Genomic DNA, 23,045 nt, shown 5'->3' with positions numbered 1-23,045 from the left:
TTGGTTATCTGGAAGTCCGCTCCGCCCGGTTCTCGTCCAGGTCCATCCGTCACTCTCTGGATTGCCGGTTCCCGTTCTCCTGCCGCCATCGTCAGTATCTTGGTCTTACGTCGGATCCGATGCCGACCGCCGAAGTCTCTAGCCCGGTGTGAGGTGACCCATAGGACCGGTCTTCGTTCTTTGCTTCCGGATCAGTTGTATTGGTCGTGACCTCCGCGCCCTCGCCACCACTTTCTGTCTCTTAGGTCTTTCGTTGGTTCTCAGACGCAACTGCCTAAGTCTCGGGAATCAGTGTGGAGGACCCATACTTTAGTCAACCGCGTCTTTCATTTTTCCCCGTCGTCGTTGATCCCTTCCTTACACTCCCCTACCATCTCCCTTCTCTTTCGGACTCACGTTGCCTTGTTGGCTTGAACTGCCGAAGTCTCCGGTCAAGATGTGGGGTAACCGATTTCGTAACGTCCTCCGGCGACTCGTCCCAGGCCACCGACCCTTTTAGTGGTGTCGGTGGATAACATCCGCACTGTGATCAACCAAGCCCCGCCTAGGCTTGATTCTCCAATGTCTGGAGTTTCAGGCTGACGTGCCCGAAACCGCCGGTCGTTCTGAACCCTTGATCACCTTCCTTTCGATTCCCGACCTTAGCCCGGTCGGTCTTTCTCCCCATTTAAAATAGGGCGGTTCGTTCCGCACCCTCTCCCGTATCAGCACCCTCAAGCCGATTTTGGCCCCGGTCGAACAATCCACGACCGGATCGCGCTCCACCCGAATCGGAATGCCGCGTGGTTCAGTCCCCGTTCGGGTCGTGTCCCGGTTCCTCCATCGACCTCCCTGCGGGCCATTTCCCATCCATCTTCACTGGCATCGTGCCAAGAATCCTCGATACTGTCATCCATCTCCTTGGTCTCACATGGGCATAAGAGCCTGAATGCCAAGTTCTCCGGAATCGGTTCCGAGGGCTTTTGTTCGCTCCTTCCTTGTATAATCTCGCCGACGACTCTAGGTCTCACACCACCGCCTTCCTCCTCTTGGGACTCACGTGGGCACTCGGGCCCGATTGCCATCGTCTTGGGAGCAAGTGTGGGAAGACGCATAGAATCGCTCGTCCTATTTGCGCCCTTGTATATAGGCACTGGCTCCTCATAGTTGGTGGCCGTCTTCTTACCGATCGCGCAAGCCCCACCTAGGCTTGCTTCTCCAATGTCCGGAGTTTCGGGCTAACATGCCCGAAACCACCGGTCCCAACGTTCCGATTCTACGATCGGTATCTCAGCCTTGTCCTTGGTCGTTCCGTCTCCGCAAGCCGAGAGGGCGTTTTGTTCTGCACCCTCTCTTGTGGTACCGTCGTACCAATCTTCTGCCATCTCGTGGGGCAAGACCGTCTCCTCGACGTCGGCTTGCGGCCTCATTCTTTCCTCTGCCTCAAGGATTGCCGTGAGAGCTGCATACGCCTTTGCAAACCTGGCCCCGAAGCCGAGCCTTGCTGACTCTCTTTGCCATTCGGCTTCTTCCCGCTATGATGGCACGCCGTCGCGCGCCTTCCTCCTAGCCTTCTCGGCCCGCTCGTCATCTAGCCATTGGCATACCCTTTCGACCTTCGACCAGTCCTCCGTAAGGCCATTCGCTCTGTCCTCATCTTCGAGCTCAATCCCGATGGCCTCCCGTTCCGCTCAGTCGATCGACTTAACGAACAACATGACTCTGTCCACCCCCACCAAACCTTGTTCCCGCTCCGGGAGCTGAGCAAGTCGTCGCTTGAACTCTCGGAACGCCTTCGTTGCGCCCTGGTGGGTCTTCGCCGATGTCACCCACTGGTCGAAGTCGCGTCGTCCCCGATTATTCTGAAGTCCTCCATATGCCTGCAGGAGCGCCTCTTCGAAGGCCTCCCACGAACTATGAGCTTCTCAGAGCTCCTTCACTTCCTCGTGCATACGGACGACGACGACCCGACAGAAGAACTCCAGCCTCAACGCCTCGTCTACGTCTCACTCCTCCATTTCCGCGTTGTAGGCTTCCAAGTAGAATGGGACCTTGTCCCCGTTGAAACAGCCGACTCTTTCAACCACTCGCTCATTAGCTTGTTGCGCCGTCTCTCTTCTTGTTGTTGCTTGTCCAAACTCCCTCACCGCTTCAACAAAAAGTTGTGCGAAGTCGTCTTCTTTCAACTCCATTCTCCCTTGCCGCCCTTTCACGTCGGGTTCACCAAAGATGTCGCGTTGTTACGCGCGTGCGTGTAGAAGGGGTGGGACCACGAGGGTCTCGGGCGAGGGAGAACGAGACGCCAAGAAAACCGACTCCGGACATGATTCGGAGGCAACCGAACACGAGAGAGAGAGAGAGAGAGCATGCACACGCGACACCGACTCTTATGCACAAATAGATATGAGTGTATATATTACAAAGAGGGAAGATACAACCCCAACCTCGAGCTGGCTACGCTTAGAAGAAAAGAAGTTAACCCTAACAGCTTTACCGCCATGGCTACGACGCCCAACTTCTCAAGAAGGAGAAGAAGAAGAAGAAGAATACAAGAAAGTTACTAACCCTAGAAAAATTCCTAACAAAATGAACCCGACTCTTATTTTGGCCGTTGCAACATAGTGCATCACATCCATATGAGTCGCCTCAGCATCTTCCATAGATTTCTTCATTCCCCCTCTTCTGAAATTCACCCGTAGGGGTCTTCGAGTTTCAGTCAAACAAATCATGTTGTCATCTATGTATATGATATTTTGTCAGATCGCCTCTCGAAGGCTCGCGCAATCCCTTCTCATGTGATCCATGCTATTGCACCACACACATCTAAAGGGTTCTTTTCCTTTGGGGCCCCGATGATTCATGTTGGCTAGCGTGACCATCTTGAACTTCTTCGCTAGCTCTTCAATGATGTCGTCATCAATCTTCTTTTCTTCCGGGTTGCTTTGTTTGGGCGGCTCAACTACTTTCGGTTGTCTAGTTTTCTCCGCGACAATCGATCCCACCAAGTCGGTGTCATCAACCCACTGACGACGCTTGTCGAGCCTATTGCATGCTCACTTCACCGCGACCCAGTCCGCCACAAGCCCATTTGCTTGGGTATCATCTTCGAGGAGAGTACCCAGTTCTCGTCTATCCTTTATACCCACAACCTTTAGGAAGTACAAAGTTTTGTCCTCCTCAAGTAGCACTTGGTCTATGGCGGGGAAACGACGAAACATTTGGTCGAATTCGTCGTACACCCTCGAGGCGCGCATCTTCTTATTTTTCTTCTCTATCCACTTCATGAGGGCATGTCGAGTCATCCTCGTTGAGTCTTCAATCACGAACTCCGCTAATATCGCTTTCTCAAACTTGGACCATGTTATCTTACCTTCTTGAAGCTCGATGACGCGTCTTTGGATGTTGTGGGAGACCACCCTCTTGAAACTCGTGATTTTCCGTGCTTCAGACACATCTCTTTGATTCATCTCCCTTCGTATGCGTCAAGGAACTTCGCAACATTCCTTCCATCAAATTGACCCTCGACCTCTACGACACGATTGATGGCCTTCTCCACACTCGCATCGTTGTCTCGAGATCTCATCATTTGTTCGACGATTATCATCATCATTTCAAATTCTCCCGCTTGATTACTTGAGGATGCCATCTCCAAGTATTGGTTGATCCTCGACTTGATCCTTCCTACCGCCTCTTTCACGTTGGGTTCACCACTTAATTATGTCGTGAAGATCCGTCACTAGGCGCGGATCGTGAGGCGGAACCGCCGGGGTTCTAGACCGGAAGGATTCGAAGTTTATGCTAGTTTTAGCGAGAAAGTATTTAAGATAGATTGAGAGAGATTGATATGGAAGGAGAGAGATACTGAAATAAAGATTTAACTCTTGATTTTAGATTTGAGAGAGACGATACATCAACAATAGGGTTACAAGTCTCTTATTTGATCATCCAAAAATTTTACATTAGTCCTTTTATCTTTTTCCCTCCTCTCTTTTATAGATGCCCTCATGCATGTGAGGGTACAAGACATTCATAAAATGCATGTTTGCCATTTGGCGCTCATGTATACCATTTGGTGCATGATAACCATGTCACTCATTTTAGCTCTCATGTATGAGAATTTACATGTAAAGTTACAATGATAAAAATATATGTCCAAGAAAATGTGTTGGCTTAGTGGTAAGCCTATTGACCCTCAACTTGGAGGTGCAAGGTTCAAATCCTTACTTTCCCTCCTTGTGTATATGTATATATATTGATTTATCCATCTAGATGCCGATTACTGTTTGGGCTGGATGTCGGATGTTGATTATTGTCAGATTCCGTCGCTAGATGTCGGTTACCGTCCGGTCGTCAGATGTTGGTTGCCATCGGTTCTGTCGCTGGATGCCGGATGCTGATTATTGTCAGATTCCGTCGCCAGATGTCGGTTACCGTCCGGTCGTCAAATGTTGGTTGCCATCGGCTCCGTCGCCAGTTCCCCAAAACCTTTGCAAGTAGCCAAGCCACACCCATTCATCCAATAGCTTAGTTCAAGTCACCTTGAACTCTCTATGCTCCACAAATAGACACAAGAGATAATAGCTTTTGCTCTTAGACCTTATATATGGTGAGATCCTTATTTATCTTGTCTATGTGGGATATCTCACAATTTTATTTTCTCTTTGTCTTTGCAAATTTCCTACCCACATAAGTTGACACTTAGATGTCCATTTCTTATGTGATAAAATGCATCCGAAAGCTCTTCAAGACCTCCATCTTTTTGTAGTTTTATGTGATTTTCACACCATTGCAGAAAATCTTCATGACAACGTTGACTGGATGGTCAATGAAAAGGTCTGCTAGTCGGGTTGACTGGATAGTTGACATAGGAGTCGGCTAATCGAGTCGACCTGTCCGCCAATTAACTGTTATTATTATAATATAATAATAACTTATTCCTTCTATAAATATGTAGAACTAGGGCAAACTACACGTGGTCTATTGTAGCAGTAGTTGTGTAGCGAAGAAGGCGTTGAACATAATATACATAGAGAGTAGCAAGGAGACAAGAGAGAGAAAGAGAGAGTGAGTGATACTCATTATGCGAATCCTAAGTGGTGACCCTCTAATTCTCAGAGACTTGTAATCTATTGTATCTCTGTCACATAGTAAAGATCTATTGCCCTGTGGTTTTCCCCTTTGTTTAGGGTTTCCATGTAAATCTTGTGTATTGTGTATTTTGTTTTTTGTTCTTGTTCATTTCAGTCTATCTTTCTTGTTTGTCTACGATACATTTCTCTACACATATTACATCCTTTACTACATCCAAAATCATAAGACATCTTCAAGCATCATGGAATTCCTTATTAAACTATTTTTTCTTTGAACTACATTTCTTGATGCCTTTCCAAGGTTTGTGCTTGATAGAAAAGCATTCGTTTGGGCATGAGAAAACATCTTTCTTGAAAGCTTCCCATTTACATTCAAGAGTTGAACCACATTGTGTCTTTGTCATTTGTAATATATCCTCAACCATTTTGGAAGATAAATATGCGTAAATATGTTTATTTGATACCTTCAATTACATTCTCAGACTCAAAAAACCATTTAATACATTTGGGGTCAATATATGAAGTCATGCAATCAAATTTCGGTGTCCATTCACCAAGTGAGAATTTGAGTATGCAATCCAAAATACCATTTAATACCATTCGAGGTCAATACATGAATGTCTTGTGATCAAATTACATTCATGTGATCAAATTCCGGTGTCCATTCACCAAGTGAGAATTTGAGTATACAATCCAAAATACCTTTGAAAATACCATTTGTGGGCTGATGCGGTAGTACCTTGGGTCCTGCGAGGATCGCGTGTGCTTAAGGTTAACAAGGGTCATAGCCACATTGTCATGGAGGCTGAGCGGGATGTGATGTACCTAGGAGTGTGCACTCATGAAGCCCAAGGAATGGTTGGGTGTACACTTACATTACATTCCCATAGCTTCACACAACATACATACATACATGGACACCCACGCAAAGTGTCACCCAAGGAAAAGTGGACACAAAGCCCATACGAGAGAGAGAGAGAGAGAGAGAGAGAATTGTCTTCCTGATGTTCTTCTGCTGCCTGTCTTCAGTCATATCTCTCAGTCTCCACCACCATCGCCATCGCCATCGCCATCTCCTTCGCATTCCTCAGTCCTGCAATCGGTTGTTCGCAACTCTTCTCCAGAATGAGGAGGAGAAGAAGGTTGAAGAAACGGCGAAGCTTCCATGGCTCTTTGTGGGCGTTGGTAACCCTGGCCTCAAGTTTCGGGGAACGCGTCACAATGTAAGCTATGTCCATCCCATGCTTCTCCTTTTCTCGTATGTTTTGCTTTCAATATGTACTTGTAAAATCTTTGAAGGGCATAAAAACTTTGTTTTCCTTCTTCCACTTTCTAGAAACACTAAGACTGAGGGAGAGGGTTTTAGTTTACAAGAGACCAAAATTGGCCCATGAACAAATTGTACATCACGTTATCCATGACAAAAGAAAATGTCAAGATCTAAATTATAATGATAAACAATAGATGAAATTGAGTAGTTTTAATTCTAGAGTATGTGTGATGAAAGTTATATATCCAGAGAATCATATGCAACCTGTATACTTCAATTCTACTGGTGTATAACTGTGTGAAAATGGGGAAAAATACCAAAGTTTTAGAGTTTAGTTTAAAACGTATATACTTCTTTTAGGATTTGCTTCTTTTAAAGAAAATTTCTGTCTTATTTTGGCAGATGGAGTTAAGCAGTTTGCTAAGTTAGCTGGAAAAGGCAAGATTGATTGAACTGAGGAAAACTGAACCTGTTAGAAAAATGTGTGGGTCAACTGTGTAGAGGTCAAGCCCACTAAGTAAATATTGAGAGTCGACTAGATAGTCATATAGGTTACATTGACAGAGATGTATAGGTGTCAACACAAACTTTCTATTACATATGAGAGTAGCTTAATTATGGTAGTTCTCCCATGGGCACACACCTTAGAGTTCAGAGGGATCTGGACTAGTCAACTATAGAGTTAGTTGACACAGATAATAGTACATCAGCTAAGCATAAGAGAAAGAGGGTGGATAACTATGTTTTGTGCAAGTTAATTGATAATAGTGGGGCTATTCTTATTTTGTCAACCGACTTGTCATTTAATATGACCTAAGTCCCTAGATACAAGCTAGTGCTAAATAGTACTTATTTTAAAGTCAATAGCACATACTTCAAGGCTAAGTACATTTAAAACTGCCAGCAAAGAATATTCTTCTAGGCGGCTTGACTAGTCAATCCCATTACCCTACGTCCCTCTTTCGTAAATACACTCTGTTTGACTTATCTGCAGTTTCCCACATTGACACCCTATCAAACCATATGGTCAGGTCACACAATAGGTGCTTCTCTTTTGGGATGTTATCACAAAATGTGCACTCTAAGAATGCATGTGCAGATGACAACTGGGGGTGATCATTGACTATATCTAACAGATCCTTGGATATTTTTTCTTTGGGCTATTGGAGTCTTCGGTGTTGCCTAGTTATTTGGTTTTTCAAAGTGCATATGACTTATGTTTGTTATTCTTTAAGTTTGAATAGCTATGATAAAAGATCTCATAATGTGAATTAAGATAAACTCTAAGTAACATGAAAATCTCCCCCTGATTCTTTATGATATAATTTGTAATAGATTGGATTTGAGATGATAGATGCCTTGTCAATGGCTGAGGGGATTTCATTCAGCACAAATTTCCATAATGCTTATATAGGAGAAGGTATTTTTTGAGAAACATTTAATATTCATAATATATTTGTACTATAAAAGGAGTCTATGTTGATGAAATTTGTCTTGCAGGAACTATCAAAGGAGTTCCCGTTGTGTTAGCTAAACCACAAACATACGCGAATTTGATAGGAGAATCGGTGAGTTTGTCACCAACTTGTCTGATTTTTTAATTAGAAAAGGTTTCAGAGCATGGGCAATTAAACAGTGTGTCAGCCTTCAGGGAGCTTATTTATGCCTGCTGCTACATTTAATTTGTTTTGTTTTTCACTCGAGTCTGTACGTATCTTTGTGATTCTATGTTATATTATGTACACAATATGCTCTCTATGAGAGGCACTTTCATAATGTGCTAGATTTCTTCCTCGTTGCTATCATGTGCCGAACTGTGCAGGATGCACACAAGGTGCAAAGGTATGTCCTAATTTGGATGTGTAGACTTAACCTTAGGGTGTGGGCCCTTGGTTTTCTATGTAATGACCTGACACACAATATATAAGGCTAGGGTTGGGTGGGTAGCTATATGTTCTCCCGAATTCAACTGCCTTCATGCCAAATTTTCATTGAGATCCTCATGCTACTCAAGTTTGTTGAGTGCCACCACGTTGAATGTTGTTGGATTGTCAGGTGCCCAGCTGCTGCTTGTCTCCGGGGATATACTTTGTTGATGCTCACTGCCATGGTTCTCTACCACTCGTTTGACTCAATGTCAACAGATGTCCGCTGTAGTCAGCTAACTGTAGTCAAATTATCTTTTCCTGTTGACATAAATCCATAGAAGGCAGCTACACAATGCCACAATTTGTATCTTAGTGAGCACTTTCATTGTCCAGAGTTGTAGAACATGCATAAGTAGCACTATCTTGGCCCCATTGGCTTCTGATGATGTTGAGAGGATACACATGCAGAGTAAAAGTAATATCTAGTTGTGATCTTGTTTGTTCTTGTTTTCTTTCTCTATTGTGCATTTTTCTTGGCATGATGTCAGCTTAGTTCAGATGGTAGAGAACCTGTTGCTCTTAGATCCTCATGCTACTCAAGTTTGTTGAGTGCCACCACGTTGAATGTTGGATTGTTAGGTGCCCAGCTGCTGCTTGTCTCCGGGGATATACTTTGTTGATGCTCACTGCCATGGTTCTCTACCACTCGTTTGATTCAATGTCAACAGATGTCCGCTGTAGTCAGCTAACTGAAGTCAAATTATCTTTTCCTGTTGACATAAATCCATAGAAGACAGCTACACAATGCCACAATTTGTATCTTAGTGAGCACTTTCATTGTCCAGAGTTGTAGAACATGCATAAGTAGCACTATCTTGGCCCCATTGGCTTCTGATGATGTTGAGAGGATACACATGCAGAGTAAAAGTAATGTCTAGTTGTGATCTTGTTTGTTCTTGTTTTCTTTCTCTATTGTGCATTTTTCTTGGCATGATGTCAGCTTAGTTCAGATGGTAGAGAACCTGTTGCTCTTAGACTATGATAGTTTTTATACATGGCGTGATTGGTGTGTGTTTATGAACAAGCACCTGGCCTCTATCTGCAAGTGGTGAGAAGGGGCCGTGGTTTTGTTGATGGATCTCATGACAATTTAATACTTAATTAAATGTAAATAACATAGCTGGTAGGTAGTGCAACAAAATCATACAAGTAAAATGAACTGAGAGAAAAGAAAAGAAATTAACCAAGCTTCGTATTAATCAAGTGAAAAGAATTTGTGAGCCACGTTGCTGTTGTATTCTTCTCTTGTAAAAATTCCCCCTTTAAGTTCCCATTTAGGGCTTTACATAGGTTCACCATCCTAGGATGGGCAACCAAATGAGGTGGCTTGACCCTTATGTTTTAGGCTTACTCATATGCATAACTTTATATCTTATCTATGTCCTAAGAAAGGAAGGAGGAAAAAAGAAGAAAGCAGTCAAGCAAGAACTAAAAATATATTAACATCTTTTAAGAAGCCAAAGTGGTGAATAAGACCAAACAAGAGACTACATTTAAAAATATTGTCTCATCTTTGAGAACAACAAACCAAAATAAATGTAAATAAAAATAGAAATTAGTAAAGAATCCTTTTGTCTACACATGTGAGATTATCAATTTAGATAGATTGTAATTTGTCTTCGGAACATATCTGGCATAAGTCAATGCAGAATGGAGAAATCTCCAAAGCAAGGGAAGCACCTATGATGGTAGGAAATAAGGGCTTTCATATCTCGATGACAAGGGTGGTGAGATCAACAATTTGTGGAGGATTGTTCTTTGTTGATGAGCTTGTGTGATTGTATTCTTGTACATCAACAACTTGTCCTTGGTTCTCTTGAGTTCTTGCAAGAATAGTCCCAACCACTGTTTCTCCTCATATTGTATTACCTTTTAGGTGTAAAGGCCCGTAGTTCACAAATTAGGTATTATTCGTATATGTGAACACATTGTTCACCTGGACAGGACACCTCCTTTTGTAATGTGAACACACCTCTTTCTTTGTAGGGTTAACTAATGTAATATCCTTTTTTTCTTGTGTACCAATCAAGGCGGTTGGGTACACCCAAAAATCTGTCTCTACTCTCATCTCTACTATAGTCTTGTTTGTTGAATGTCATCAATCAATAGCTGCTCCCTCAAACATCCCTCTTTACCTTTAACTGGTATCAGAGCCAAATCTCTTTCCTCTGCTTTGCTGTGTTTTTTAGATTCAGAATCAGCAAAAAACACAGTTTAAATATATATATATATATATATATATATATATCTGTCAGACCCTTTCCTATTGATATTCTGCTCAATTTTTTGCTGTGTTTTTTAGATTCAGAATCAGCAAAAAAAAACACAGTTTAAATATATATATATATATATATATATATATATATCTGTCAGACCCTTTCCTATTGGTATTCTGCTCAATTTTTTGAAGGCATCTGTCATAAATCTTGGGAGCAATGGCCTCCACTTCAACTGAAATGAAAAACCTCTTTGAAATCAAGAGATTTGATGGAAAAGGTTTCGAATTATGGAAAGAGCGTATGCTGGGCATCCTCTTTCTGAGAGATTGTGAAGATGCTCTCGTGGAAAAGAAACCTGAGAGCATGGAAAATGATGCTTGGAACACTCTGAATAAGAAAGCCATTACATATATTAAAATGGCTATTTCTAATGAAATTCTTGTAGATATAAAGGGCTTAATTACTGCCCATCAAGTTTGGGAGAAACTTAAGACAACTGAATCAGGTGCATTTGATGAGAAAACTTGTCAGTATGAGGCTTGATGAGTCGAAAGGTGCAACAGAGCATCTATTGTTATTCACATGTACTCTCTCCCAACTACAAGATTCAGGATTACCAGCTTTTGATGACAAGCTCAAAGCTATCTTCCTACTTATGACTTTACCCGATTCGTGGGAAACATTAGTTGTTTCACTATCTAATAGCCCCACCTTGACCTTCGATGGTGTGCGGGGCTCTATTCTCAGTGAAGAGATTAGAAGACAATCTAGTGGAGAAGGTAGTGGTTCAACATACAATATTAGGGGGAGATATGATAAGAGGAACCCAAATGTGGGACAAAGAAATAGAAGTAAGAGTAGAGGGAAAGGAAAGCAACAAGATATCACATGCTATTAGTGTGGCCGTAAAGGTCATAAGAAACCTGATTGTAGATATTTGAAGATGGAACTAGAAAGGAAGAAGAATGTAGGAGAGAAGAAAAATAAAGATGATAAATTTAATAAAACAGAGAAAGCTAATATGACTTCAAATGTTATCATCGAAGACCTATCTGGTGAAGATGGTGATGTACTTTGTATTACAGGTGATGCCCTCATAGCTCATGTTCAAGACATGCAAATCACCAAAACAGATGTTATTGATGCTTTATTGTCAATTGATGATGGATTGACACAGACATGGATAGTAGACTCTGGGGCTTCTTTTCATGTTACTCCATGTTTGGAATGCTTTACCACATTTGACGTAGGCAGTTATGGAAAAGTTTATCTTGGTAACAATAGTGCTTGCAATATTGATGGTATTGGAACCATACACTTGTCTTTGGATAATGGTCAAGAGCTCGTGCTCAAAGATGTTAGGTATGTACCTGGCATTAAGAAAAGTTTGCTATCTGTAGGACAGATGGATTTGCATGGTTACACCACATTATTCGGTGGTGGATTGTGGAAACTAAAGAAATGATCTATGGTTATTGTGAAAGGTTGCAAAAAGGGCACTTTGTACTGTTTGCAATGTAAAGCTTTACCTAGAAGGTTTCTTGCTATTGCTGAATTTGACTCTTGTTTAGAGCTTTGGCATAAGAGATTAGGACATATGAGCCAAAAAGGACTTGAAGTCCTTTCTGCTCTGAAAAGATTTGATGTTAAAGGATCAAAGCTGATTTTTTGTAATGATTGTCTATTTGGCAAACAAATGAGAAATTCTTATTATTCTGGTATCTCTTGTAAACCAAATGTGCTAGATTTGGTGCATTCTGATGTATGTAGCATGCTTGTAAAATCCTTGGGCGGTGCTGCATATTTTATTTCCTTTATCGATGATTATTCTAGGAAGATTTGGGTGTACTTGATGAAAAAGAAAGGTGATGCATTTAATGCATTTAAATCTTTTCATGCATTTGTGACTACCCAAAAAGGGATAAAACTGAAATGTCTCAGAACAGATAATGGGGTTGAGTTTACATTTGCAGAATTTAAGTCCTATTGTGACTTACATGGTATTAAAAGAGAACTTACAGCTCCTTATAACCCTTCATCCAATGGGGTGGCAGAAAGATATAATAGGACCTTGTGTGAGCGAGTACGGTGCATGCTGTCCACAGCTAATCTCCCTCATGAATTTTGGGGAGAAGCATTAAAAACCGCGGTTCATATATGTAATCGTTCTCCCAACAAGTCCTTAAAGAATGGAATCCCTGAGGAGGTTTGGTCTGGCAAACCAGCCTCATATGACCATTTACGAATTTTCGGTTGTGATGCATTTGTACACATTAGAAGTGAGCTGAGAAATAAGCTCGATGCTAAGTCCACCATGGGCATTTTTATGGGCTATGGTGATGAAGGTGAAATGGGCCATAGGATTTGGTTACCTCAGTCCAGAAAAATTGTACGCAGCCGGGATGTTGTTTTTAATGAAGAAAAATTGCTGAAAAATGCGTGTTCCTCTGTTGGGAACTCTAAGAGCGTTACATTTCAGCAATTACAGACACCCACAAAATCTGAAAATAAACCTCATGATGCTATACCAAAGGTTGAATATGATGATCGACCGGTTATCTTTGAGCCAGAAGAAGTTGGACAGCAAAGAGATGCCCATGAAGGTATTGGTCAACGAAATGAAGGTACTGAAGAACAAAATATAGATGTCGAACAACATGTTGGACATGGTTTGCAACAGCCAGAAAGTGCTGAAACTAATTTTCCTCCAGATTTAGAACCAATCCCAGAAAATACTGATCATTGGGTACATAGGTCTAATCGTTCAAGGAGGCAGGTATATAGATATGACCAGTAAATGGGAGCTTGCAATGCAAGAAGAAATAAAATCTTTGTATGCAAATGATACTTGGGATCTTGTGTCCTTACCTGAAGGAAGGAAAACTCTTCCAAATAAGTGGGTTTATAAGGTAAAGGAAATTGAAGGGAAACCAAAATACAAGGCAAGATTAGTTGCCAAGGGTTATGCACAGAAGGAAGGTATTGACTTCCAAGAGGTCTTCTCTCCTGTTGTGAAGATGACCACACTCCGTGTGCTATTTGCTCTCACTGCAATGCTTAATTTGGAGTTGTACCAAATGGATGTAAAGACCGCTTTTTTGCATGGTGATATTGACGAAGAGATCTACATGAAACAACTTGAGGGTTTTGTAGTCCCTAACAAGGAGCATTTGGTATGCAAACTAAAACGTAGCTTGTATGGCCTTAAACAAGCACCACGACAATGGTATAAGAAGTTTGATACTTTTATGCTTTCTCAAGGCTTTGATCGTAGCTATGCAGATAATTGTTTATACACGAAAAAGGATATCGATGATAGTCCCATCATACTTGTTCTATATGTGGATGATATGTTGCTAGCTGGGAAAAGAAAGACTAGTCTTGATGCTCTAAAAGATCAATTGAAATCGGTCTTCTCTATGAAAGATTTGGGAAATGCAGAGCATATTTTGGGCATGAGAATTAGTAGAAACAGAAAGGACAATTTGTTGTATTGGTCACAAGAAAAGTACATTGAAAAAGTGCTTAACATGTTTAATATGGCAGAAGCAAAGTCTCTTGGAGTTCCTTTACTGCCATAGCTTAAACTTAGCAAGGCTGATTGTCCAAAGGATGAGATGGAAATCAATGCTATGAAGGGAATTCCTTATGCATCATCATGTGGTTCTCTAATGTATGCCATGGTAGCTACTCGTCCAGATATTGCTTATGCAGTGGGAGTTGTCATTCACTATATGTCTAATCCCGGCAAAGCACATTGGGAGGCTGTAAAGTGTGTTTTCAGGTATCCTAAAGGTACATAGAGAAAATGTTTATGCTATGGGAAGGGTGCATTAAGTTTGCAGGGATATTGTGATGCAGACATGGCAGGTGTCTTGGATACACGTAAGTCTACTAGCAGGTATATATTTATGGTTGCTGGTGGAGCAGTGTCTTGGTGCTCCAAATTGCAAAAGATTGTAGCATTGAGTACTACTGAAGCTGAATATATTTCAGCTACAGAAGCTTCAAAGGAAGCTATATGGCTCAGCAGACTTGCTGAAGATCTTGGCATGTCTGTTAGTACTCCTGTGTTAGGATGTGATAGCCAGAGTGCTGTGTATCTGGCTAAGAATGCCATGTTTCATTCGCGCACTAAACAAATTGATGTGCGACATCACTTTATCAAACAAGTTTTGGAGGATGGTCTAGTCACATTGACCAAGATCAAAACACAGGATAATCCTGCAGATATTCTCACCAAAAGTCTTGGCAAAGCTCAACATGAGCATTGCATACAGTTAGTGGGAGTTACTTGAATGTTCACATCGGACCTTTAAGTGGGAGGTTGGCGCCGTCTGTGGGAAACGAACCCACGGTGTCGGGTTAAAGAGGCAATGGCATCTCCCTTGTTTATAAAAGACTGTACAATGACAAACATAGTGTTCTTCAAAGTCCACCCCAAAGTCTTTCTTCTAGAGGTGTGCGTGCATATCTGCCTATATCCATCTCTAACTGATGTGAAGAGGTCTGCTGCTGAACTATCCTACTGCACAGCAAATGCGATAGATGTGCGTTCATATAAGAGAGTATGATGGTGAATTCATCCTCTGATGCATGTAAAATGCTGAACTATCCCACTGCACAGCAAATGCGATAGATGTACGTTCATATAAGAGAGTATGATGGTGAATCCATCCTCTGATGCATGTAAAATGTGTCTAATTGTGGCCCATCTTCTTACCAAGAGATGTTGTGGCGCTGTTCCATGTTCTTCTGTTATCTAATCCAATAATATCAGTTCAGATCACTCTATTCTTTTCTGCTTTGGTTGTGTTTAGGTGGGGCTGACGGGGGATATCATATAGTACTTTTGCATATTTATGCCACACTTGAGGTGATGTCAACTGTGTGGTAACTTGCCACATTAAACATTTTCCATGCTCTTTTACTTTCTTTCCCTAGGAACAAACAATACACATGTGCTTCAAATTTAGCCACATATGCTCTTCTCTTCTTCCTCACAAGGTGTTCGAAGGTTCCTCTTTCTTGTTTGTGTGTACGAATTCCCCAAGTTACTTCATGTTGCAAGCTTTCTCCTTGTATTATAACATTCTTCATCATACCATCTATTTTGTATAACTTGTCCAGGTTTGGGTGCATTACCTGTTGTGTGGGGAAAGGCATTTGTGGCAGCTCTATGCAATGGCTTTGAAAATCCTTGTGTGACATCCTCTAGGGGTGCAAAAGGATCCAAATCTCGCATGCCACTGTATATTTCACAACTATACACATGAATAATCTCCAGAGTAAATTGGTATTTAGCCAGTCCACTTCATTCTGAGAATATACATCCTTTCTGCATCCTTCCTTCACCTCAAAGTGTTGGTATGTGTGATCTGCTGCCAAACCACTAAGTCTACTAGAGTTAGAGAACTCTATTATTTCTGGTATAAGAGATGGATCCAGCTATAAAATGCATCGACATCCTTATGCGCAACACACACTCTATCATGGAGATTGTTCTGTAGAATACATGTGAGAAAACTGTTATGAATAATTTTAAGGTGCCAAAGAGGTTAGCTGCAACTTAAAAATAGATTAAACAAGAATTATATTTCTTAGTGAGACAAAGCCTTCGAATACAAAAAAGATGGTGGGTTTTGTAACATGTGCATTTATGAAAGGGAATAAAATATGCGTAGGTGCATTTATCTACCGCTGTTCCTTTTTGCTTTTTCACCACCTTTATACAAGGAGCATTTGCGTTAATTTCTTTTTGAGCATGCTCAGCTTGAGCTTTGGCATCTTTGGCCATCTTGATCCATGATAGATTTCCTTATTTACATTGTCTTTAACTATAGAGATGCATGTTTTGATGACCTCTTTTCGTTTTTGTAAATGAACTTTTATAATTACTATTTCAACCTTGTTTGAGGATAATTCATCCTTTAGGTATGGTGCCATGTCATCAACAAATGATAACATGAGTATAACCACCTGAATAAGCAGTGATAGGAATGACAAACATACTGGGTAACACAACTTGATTAGGAATTTCACAGGGAATAATGCTTGTAAAACACAATAACCTTTCCTGCTTTTCTATTCAGGTGGTTGTATTCTTGTTATTATTTCCTTCACCTGTATATCTGAGTGGATCTCAGTACCCAGATGAAAGGCTTTGATCCCTTTCATCACATGAGTCAAAGTCCTATTGATTATTCCCTAACACACAAGAGGTCAAACCTGAGTATGATTGTCGGTGATATGCCCTTTATAGGTTGCAGTAGGTTGCCATCTTTATGAGAATAGGTGGCACCTAGGACTTTCACCTAACACAATCTCTCCATCCAATCATCATCATCATCATCATCATCATCATCATCATCATCATCATCTCTCTTTTTTGTCTTTAAGAATGTAATAATATCTTCATTCCTACCCCTTGCATACAAACATGTGCACAAGTAAACTCTATATAAATATAGAAATCACCATGCTATCATCGATGGAAAAGTGGTTACACGGGGATAAACATTAATATAAACATATTTGGAATGGAGTATTCCACGATCAAGAACCTCCTGCACTGAGACTGTCATGATAGTCCTTACACGACACCTGGGAATCATGCAAACTTCAGAGTTAATGTACATGGTCTACATGTGGTCATATATGAAACAGGATGTAATTTGTTATTATTGCTGTGATTTGCTTTTCAGAGCTTGAACTAAGAGAGCTAAGTATCCTAGATAATTGCTGCATTTGCTCATTCTTGATTTTTTGGTGGTAAAATGTTTCCATGAACTTCATTGTGGTCCTTCAGATTACTCAACAGATGATACTCTGTGTGATTGACTGGCTTACGAAGCTGGCTCATTTTGTGCCTTTGTTCAGCCGCATCGCAATCTCTACGTGTAGAACCTGCTTCCCTTACATGGGTCCTCCAAGACTATTATCGCAAATGGGGATATGTGGCATTTCGTGGTTGATTCTTGTCCTAGTTGGGAATGGAAGCGCCACCAATTTGATAGAGGAGAACTTGAGCCTTGGGTTAGCATTATCAACAAGGGGCACATTTTGCTTGATAAGATTCTAGGTCACTACGGCTGTATCTCTATACCTAAAGTGCTAATTTTCACCTAACGCATCAGGGTATGCATGTGGATTACTCGAGTAGCATCAGTGTGCATTATAATCTTAAGTTATGTTCTTTTATTATATGCCTAATCAGCTGGCAAATATATTTTTTGTTATGTATATTTTCAATTATTTAGTCATAGAATATGGTAGGGTTTTCAGGAACTGTGCAGTGTTCGATTGTTCAAGTCAATATCGACTTTGCAGGCTACAATCTGTTGAAAATATCTGTTTATTAGCATAAATAAACTTATATAAAGTAGTATTTGTAATTTGCATATTACGTGTGCTACAAATAGATTTTTCTGGTATCAATTTGTTATATTTCAAGATTAAGTACTTAATTTGATTTGACAGTGATTGTCTTGAAATACAATGCTGATTCATAATAACGGCTAAGCATTAAAACACTATTATTAGCTCAGGGTCTTCATTTCATAGGAAGTTTGTTTGTGATTGCAGGTTGCACCACTTATGGAGCATTATGGTCTGCCCTCTGAACGTATAGTCGTGGTATTATCTGTATAACAACATGAGATTTGCTTTTCTATAGTTATTGCAGTTCAAATGATTAATTTTGTAATTGTCTTTGACTTTAGTTTTTGATTTGTGGTGGTGTTGGCTATTGTTTGGCTTCTGTAAAAACCATGGTTTCTTTGTTCTTGTTGAGATGGGTACCTTATATTAAAGGCATGGCAAGGCCCATTTGTGGTGTTATTGACTACATTTTTGGTTTTTGTAAAAATCATGGTTTCTTTGTTCTTGTAAAGATGAGTGGCCTTGCATTAGAGGCATGGCAAGGGGATTTTTGACTCATATAGCTAGAAACAGTGCACTTGTTTTTGACATAACTTAAAATTGTATAGGTGGCTGTTTTGTAGATATACTATAAGATTCAATGGACTTGCCTATTTCTCATTATAAGTTTACTTGTGTTCGTACAATTATTCCATCAATAGTTTTAGTTACATTTCAGATGTTTGACGATATGGAAACCAGACTTGCAAAGCTATGGTTGCTGCCACATGGTGGACATGGAAACCATAAAGGGTGAATTGCTTCATACAGATCTTTCATACCTAGTATATGATTTTCCATCATTGATAACAAGTTCACATAGTATTTTCTAAAGAGATTAATATAATTTCTCGTTGTATGCATTGGCCATGTTTTGGTACTGAATACCAATTTCAACAGGTTAATAAACTTGATTGCTCATCTCAACGGGAATCGTAACTTTCCACGCATGCGCATTGGTTTGCTCCTTAACATTTCTTTTCATGTGATGCAATACTTGTGAAAAGCAGAAGCATTTACTTAGATGTTTTTAAACTGTGACAGTGCATCTTCAGAGATGAAATAAACCTCCATTGTAAATTCTAAATTTAAAATTGGGAATTAAGCAAAATATCACTATTTTCTCAAAATTTCCATTTGTATTTAAAAAACTCCCAGAATACTCCGTAGCCTTCGAATTTCTCAAAAATACTCTTACCATCTCTCTGGTATATGTATCTCTCTAAAAATTGTAGCAAAATTGCACATGGGTGAGGTATGGTGCAAAGGTGGTTTGTGGTTTGCATGAGTGTCTCCACAGGGTGTGCAGTTCATATGGGCTCTCCTCCCATCAGCATTAGGTGTAATGTTTTTGGGTATTATCTTCTCAATCTACTTACAATGGGTTCTTGGGGCCATCTGTCTAGATGCTTGTGGTTGTCTGCTGTTACCTGTTCTAGAGTGACTCCCCCCCCCTTTCACATGTGTCCATCTTTAAAACAAAACTATTAGACATGGCTGTCGTCTCCCCACTTGGTATATATTGATGCCTCTCTATCGTGAGCAAGAGATGACCAAACTGAGCCTCTGATCGCTCCCATGATCTGGCGAAGTTTAGGCTCTCCAAAGAAAAGAATACATCCTTGTATCTAATGTCTGCATATATGTGCATCCATAAACGAAATGCTCCTCACCTTACACCTGTCATTGCAATCCAACAGATCCTCTCACATGTGCCGAAAACCAGATTCTTTAGTCTCTTTTTATCTTGTTTACTTTTATATTTACTGAGTAATATTTATTTTATTTTGATTTGTTGTTCTCAAAGATGAGGCAACACTTAAGATTTAATCTTTTGTTTGGGCTTATAGGCAATTTTTGCCTCTTAAAAGACGTTAATATATCTTTCTTTCTTCTTTCTTTCTGTTATGGGAATTCTGATATCTTAAAATCTGTCTCAATTTCTATACACACCCCATCCCCCATGATGATAATCTGAGCTGCCCCACTCTACATGGAGCATTGTAGGGCATAGATTGGTCACTATGGAGATGGATCGCAGAATGGCTCATCTGCTTGAAGTGTCAGAAACTGGTCTTGATAGTAATACATCTTTAGGATGAAGGGGCTTGAGATTTGATCCAAAATACCAAAGCTACCCTTTGACTTGGCAAGAATGATTGTATGCCAGGCCACTTGAGCCCAAGTGTCTCAGAATAATTTTGATCTGATCCAAATTGAATATAATTCTAACTTTCTAGTACTACCTTTCTGTAATAAACGAAGTACTGCTGCTATGTAATGATCCGCAGGAGTTAGGCTACTGAGCTGTAGTGTGTAAGACTTGGTCTAGTGATAAATGCATAGAGGACCAGCACACAAGATTCATCTGCCAAACAGACTGATAACTAGCTGAATCTGCATTAGAAGGCAGAGGATCAGGACTTACCTGAGAGCGACGATACTGGCAACCTGAAATACTCCATTACTATCAACACCAACTGGGAATTATGAAAAATGAGGGTTATTTGAGATAGGGTAGTGAGAAATTAGGGTATTTAATAATACTCCATTTAAAATTTAACTGGATGGTTAAATAAATTACCTATATCCCATAGAAAGTTTGGGAATTTACCAAAAAAGCATCCAAAATTTCAAATCACCAAATCATTGTTCTTTTTTCATAAGCTAATTTAATATTGATTTAGGTAGCAATTGATGTGTTGATACTTCGTACAAATATTCTAGTTAATAATCAAAATTAGTCTAATAAACCTCTCATTAATGAACAAAACTTCTTACAGTTTCGTGGCAAATTGTTATCTCAAAATTATTTGTGGTTTACCCAGAAGAGAAACCATGGCATCAAATTAACTCTAATATGATGCTACCCACCTACAGGCATAGGGTCACCACCTGTCAAAATGGACCCAAAAGCTTATGTTTTACAAAAATTTTGCAAGGAGGAAATTGAAATGGTATTTAACTTTAACCTGATGGTGATACTCATAAATATTTTTGGTCGCTTTTACTAGTGACTTTTTTTTTTTTGATACTTTGAAATGCAGATGAGCAAAACTATTGTCAAAGGGATTGAAGTCCTTCGGCAAGTTGCTACAATGGGTGTTGAAAATGCTATTGATAAAATGTCGAGACCTAAACTTTCTGTGTGAAAGACCTGTATATTTAGCTTGAGTCCAACGGTCAATACTGTGAATCTTTTAATAACCTACTGTATGTTAATATAATTGAGAATCTTTCTTTTTGTCCAGGTTATAACTTACTGGTGTTTTATGGCATAGTTCTATATGTCTACGTTTTGTCATAATTTCTAAGAAAAGCTGTTTTTTGGTATATGTCTATGTTTTGTCATAATTTCTAAGAAAAGCTGTTTTTTGGTACTCCGATTGTTTTGGAATTGGTTGAGATTTTTTATCTGAGAATAGTTTTTTCAGTGTTCAAACTACCATCTTCACAACAGAATTCTCTTTATGGAGAGTTTAGCGATATGGGCTCATTGGAGATCGGAGGTGGTTCTAGCATGGGAATTTGTCAACATGTCAACCTTTCCTATGAATAAGATAGAAAACTGTAATGTTTTCTTGTATAAACCTCATGCAGAAAATTTCATGATTGTTGTCAACCGTGATAGTTGATTTCAAGTAGAACTTCCTTCTAATGAATGGATGAGATATGATTGAAGAATCAAGAAAGTGTGGAATCAGATTTATGTACTCTGTAGTAGCAATGTGAAGATGAAGTAAATTGAAATCTGTTAAGATGTTTGATCCAATGCTATAACAGTTTGAATGATGTTTCCATTGAAGATTATGTTGATTGTGGCAACTGGATCCCTAAAGAAAAATGAGAAGGCACATCTGTTCAGTAAAATACATTGGTATGTCACAACTAGAGGGAGAAAAATACAGAGATCGCTTATCGTTACATGAGGAGAAAGTTCCTCTTTATAAAGGCCAAGATATGGCTGTTGGGCTAACTAGCTGTTCGAAATAATTAGTCGTTGGGCTAGCTGTTATAACTTTTAAACATTCTCAACACTCCCCCTAAAGATGGGCGAAAAATATCCACGAAGCCCATCTTGTCACACAATCTAGTAAGACTTACTGGCACAAGTCCCTACTTGATATTCAATAGAAACATGACTCAATTTTAATATTCCATTATCAAGCTTTTCCTTGATAAAGAATCTGTCGATTTCGATTTGCTTGTTGCTATCGTGTTGTACTAGATTGTTGGCAATGCTCATTGCTGACTTATTGTCACACAACATCATCTAATTTTCTTGATTCACCTTTATTTCTACTAGGAGAGTTCTCAGCCATAACATCTCTGCAACTCCTATAGCAATAGCTCTATACTTTGCTTTGGCTGTTGACCTTGCTACTGCTAACTGTTTCTTACTCTTCCAAGAGACCAGATTGCCTCCAACAAACATGCAATATCTTGATGTGGATTTCCTGTCATCAGCACAACTGGCCCAATCAAAATCACAATAGACCTCAATGTTAAAATGACCATGTTTTCCAAAGATTAATCCCTTCCCTAGGGCACCTTTGAGATATCTCAGAATATGGTACACTGCATCCATATGATCTTTCCTCGAATCATGCATGTAGCGACTTACCACACTTACTGCAAATGAAATATCTGGACGGGTGTGAGTCAAATAAATCAGCCGACCTACCAATCTTTGATACCTTTCACGATCAACTTTCTCTCTTGCAAGTTCAATTAGCTTGATCTTTTGGTCGATTGGAGAAGCTATGTGCCTACAACCCAACATTCCAGTTTCTGTGAAAAGATCTAATACATATTTTCGCTGACATAGAACAACTCCTGCTCCATGAGCTACCTCAATTCCAAGAAAGTATCGTAACAATCCTAGATTCTTCACCTCAAACTCTTTACCCAATTGCACCTTCAGTTGGGCAATTTCCCCTTCATCGTTACCCGTGATAATTATATCATCCACATACACAGCAAGTAATGTAGTATGCTCCTTATGTTGTTGAAAAAACACTGTATGGTATGCATTTGTCTGTTGGTATCCCATACCCACCATAGCCCTTCTTAACCTGTCGAACCAGGCTCGAGGAGATTGCTTTAGTCCATAAAGCGACTTCCTTAGTCTACAAACCTT

The 23,045-nt window shown here is 40.1% G+C and overlaps 1 protein-coding gene across 2 annotated transcripts; it reads left to right on the top strand.

Annotated features, from left to right (window-relative positions):
• Window positions 1-6,053: 6,053 nt before the first annotated feature.
• On the top strand, window positions 6,054-21,150 carry LOC147861854 (peptidyl-tRNA hydrolase, mitochondrial-like). Of its 2 annotated transcripts, XM_087322466.1 has the most exons (9): window positions 6,172-6,292; window positions 6,742-6,821; window positions 7,675-7,759; window positions 7,840-7,907; window positions 18,071-18,121; window positions 18,585-18,658; window positions 18,806-18,864; window positions 20,786-20,862; window positions 20,953-21,150. In XM_087322466.1, the coding sequence occupies exons 3-9, from the start codon at window positions 7,687-7,689 to the stop codon at window positions 21,055-21,057; spliced, it is 507 nt and encodes a 168-aa protein (XP_087178592.1). In that variant the 5' UTR covers window positions 6,172-6,292; window positions 6,742-6,821; window positions 7,675-7,686; the 3' UTR covers window positions 21,058-21,150. The 2 variants fall into 2 exon arrangements, with proteins under 2 accessions (XP_087178591.1, XP_087178592.1); XM_087322465.1 differs by lacking the exon at window positions 6,742-6,821 and having other exon boundaries at window positions 6,054-6,292.
• The last annotated feature ends 1,895 nt before the right edge of the window (window positions 21,151-23,045 follow it).

Source organism: Azolla caroliniana, unplaced genomic scaffold (genome assembly GCF_043228905.1).
Source record: "Azolla caroliniana isolate FFs.n. ecotype wild unplaced genomic scaffold, voAzoCaro1.0.p SCAF_7, whole genome shotgun sequence".
In the NCBI taxonomy this organism is placed as follows: domain Eukaryota; kingdom Viridiplantae; phylum Streptophyta; class Polypodiopsida; order Salviniales; family Salviniaceae; genus Azolla; species Azolla caroliniana.
Note: the sequence above shows the minus strand (reverse complement) of the source record. Positions and strands in the feature narration are given on the sequence as shown.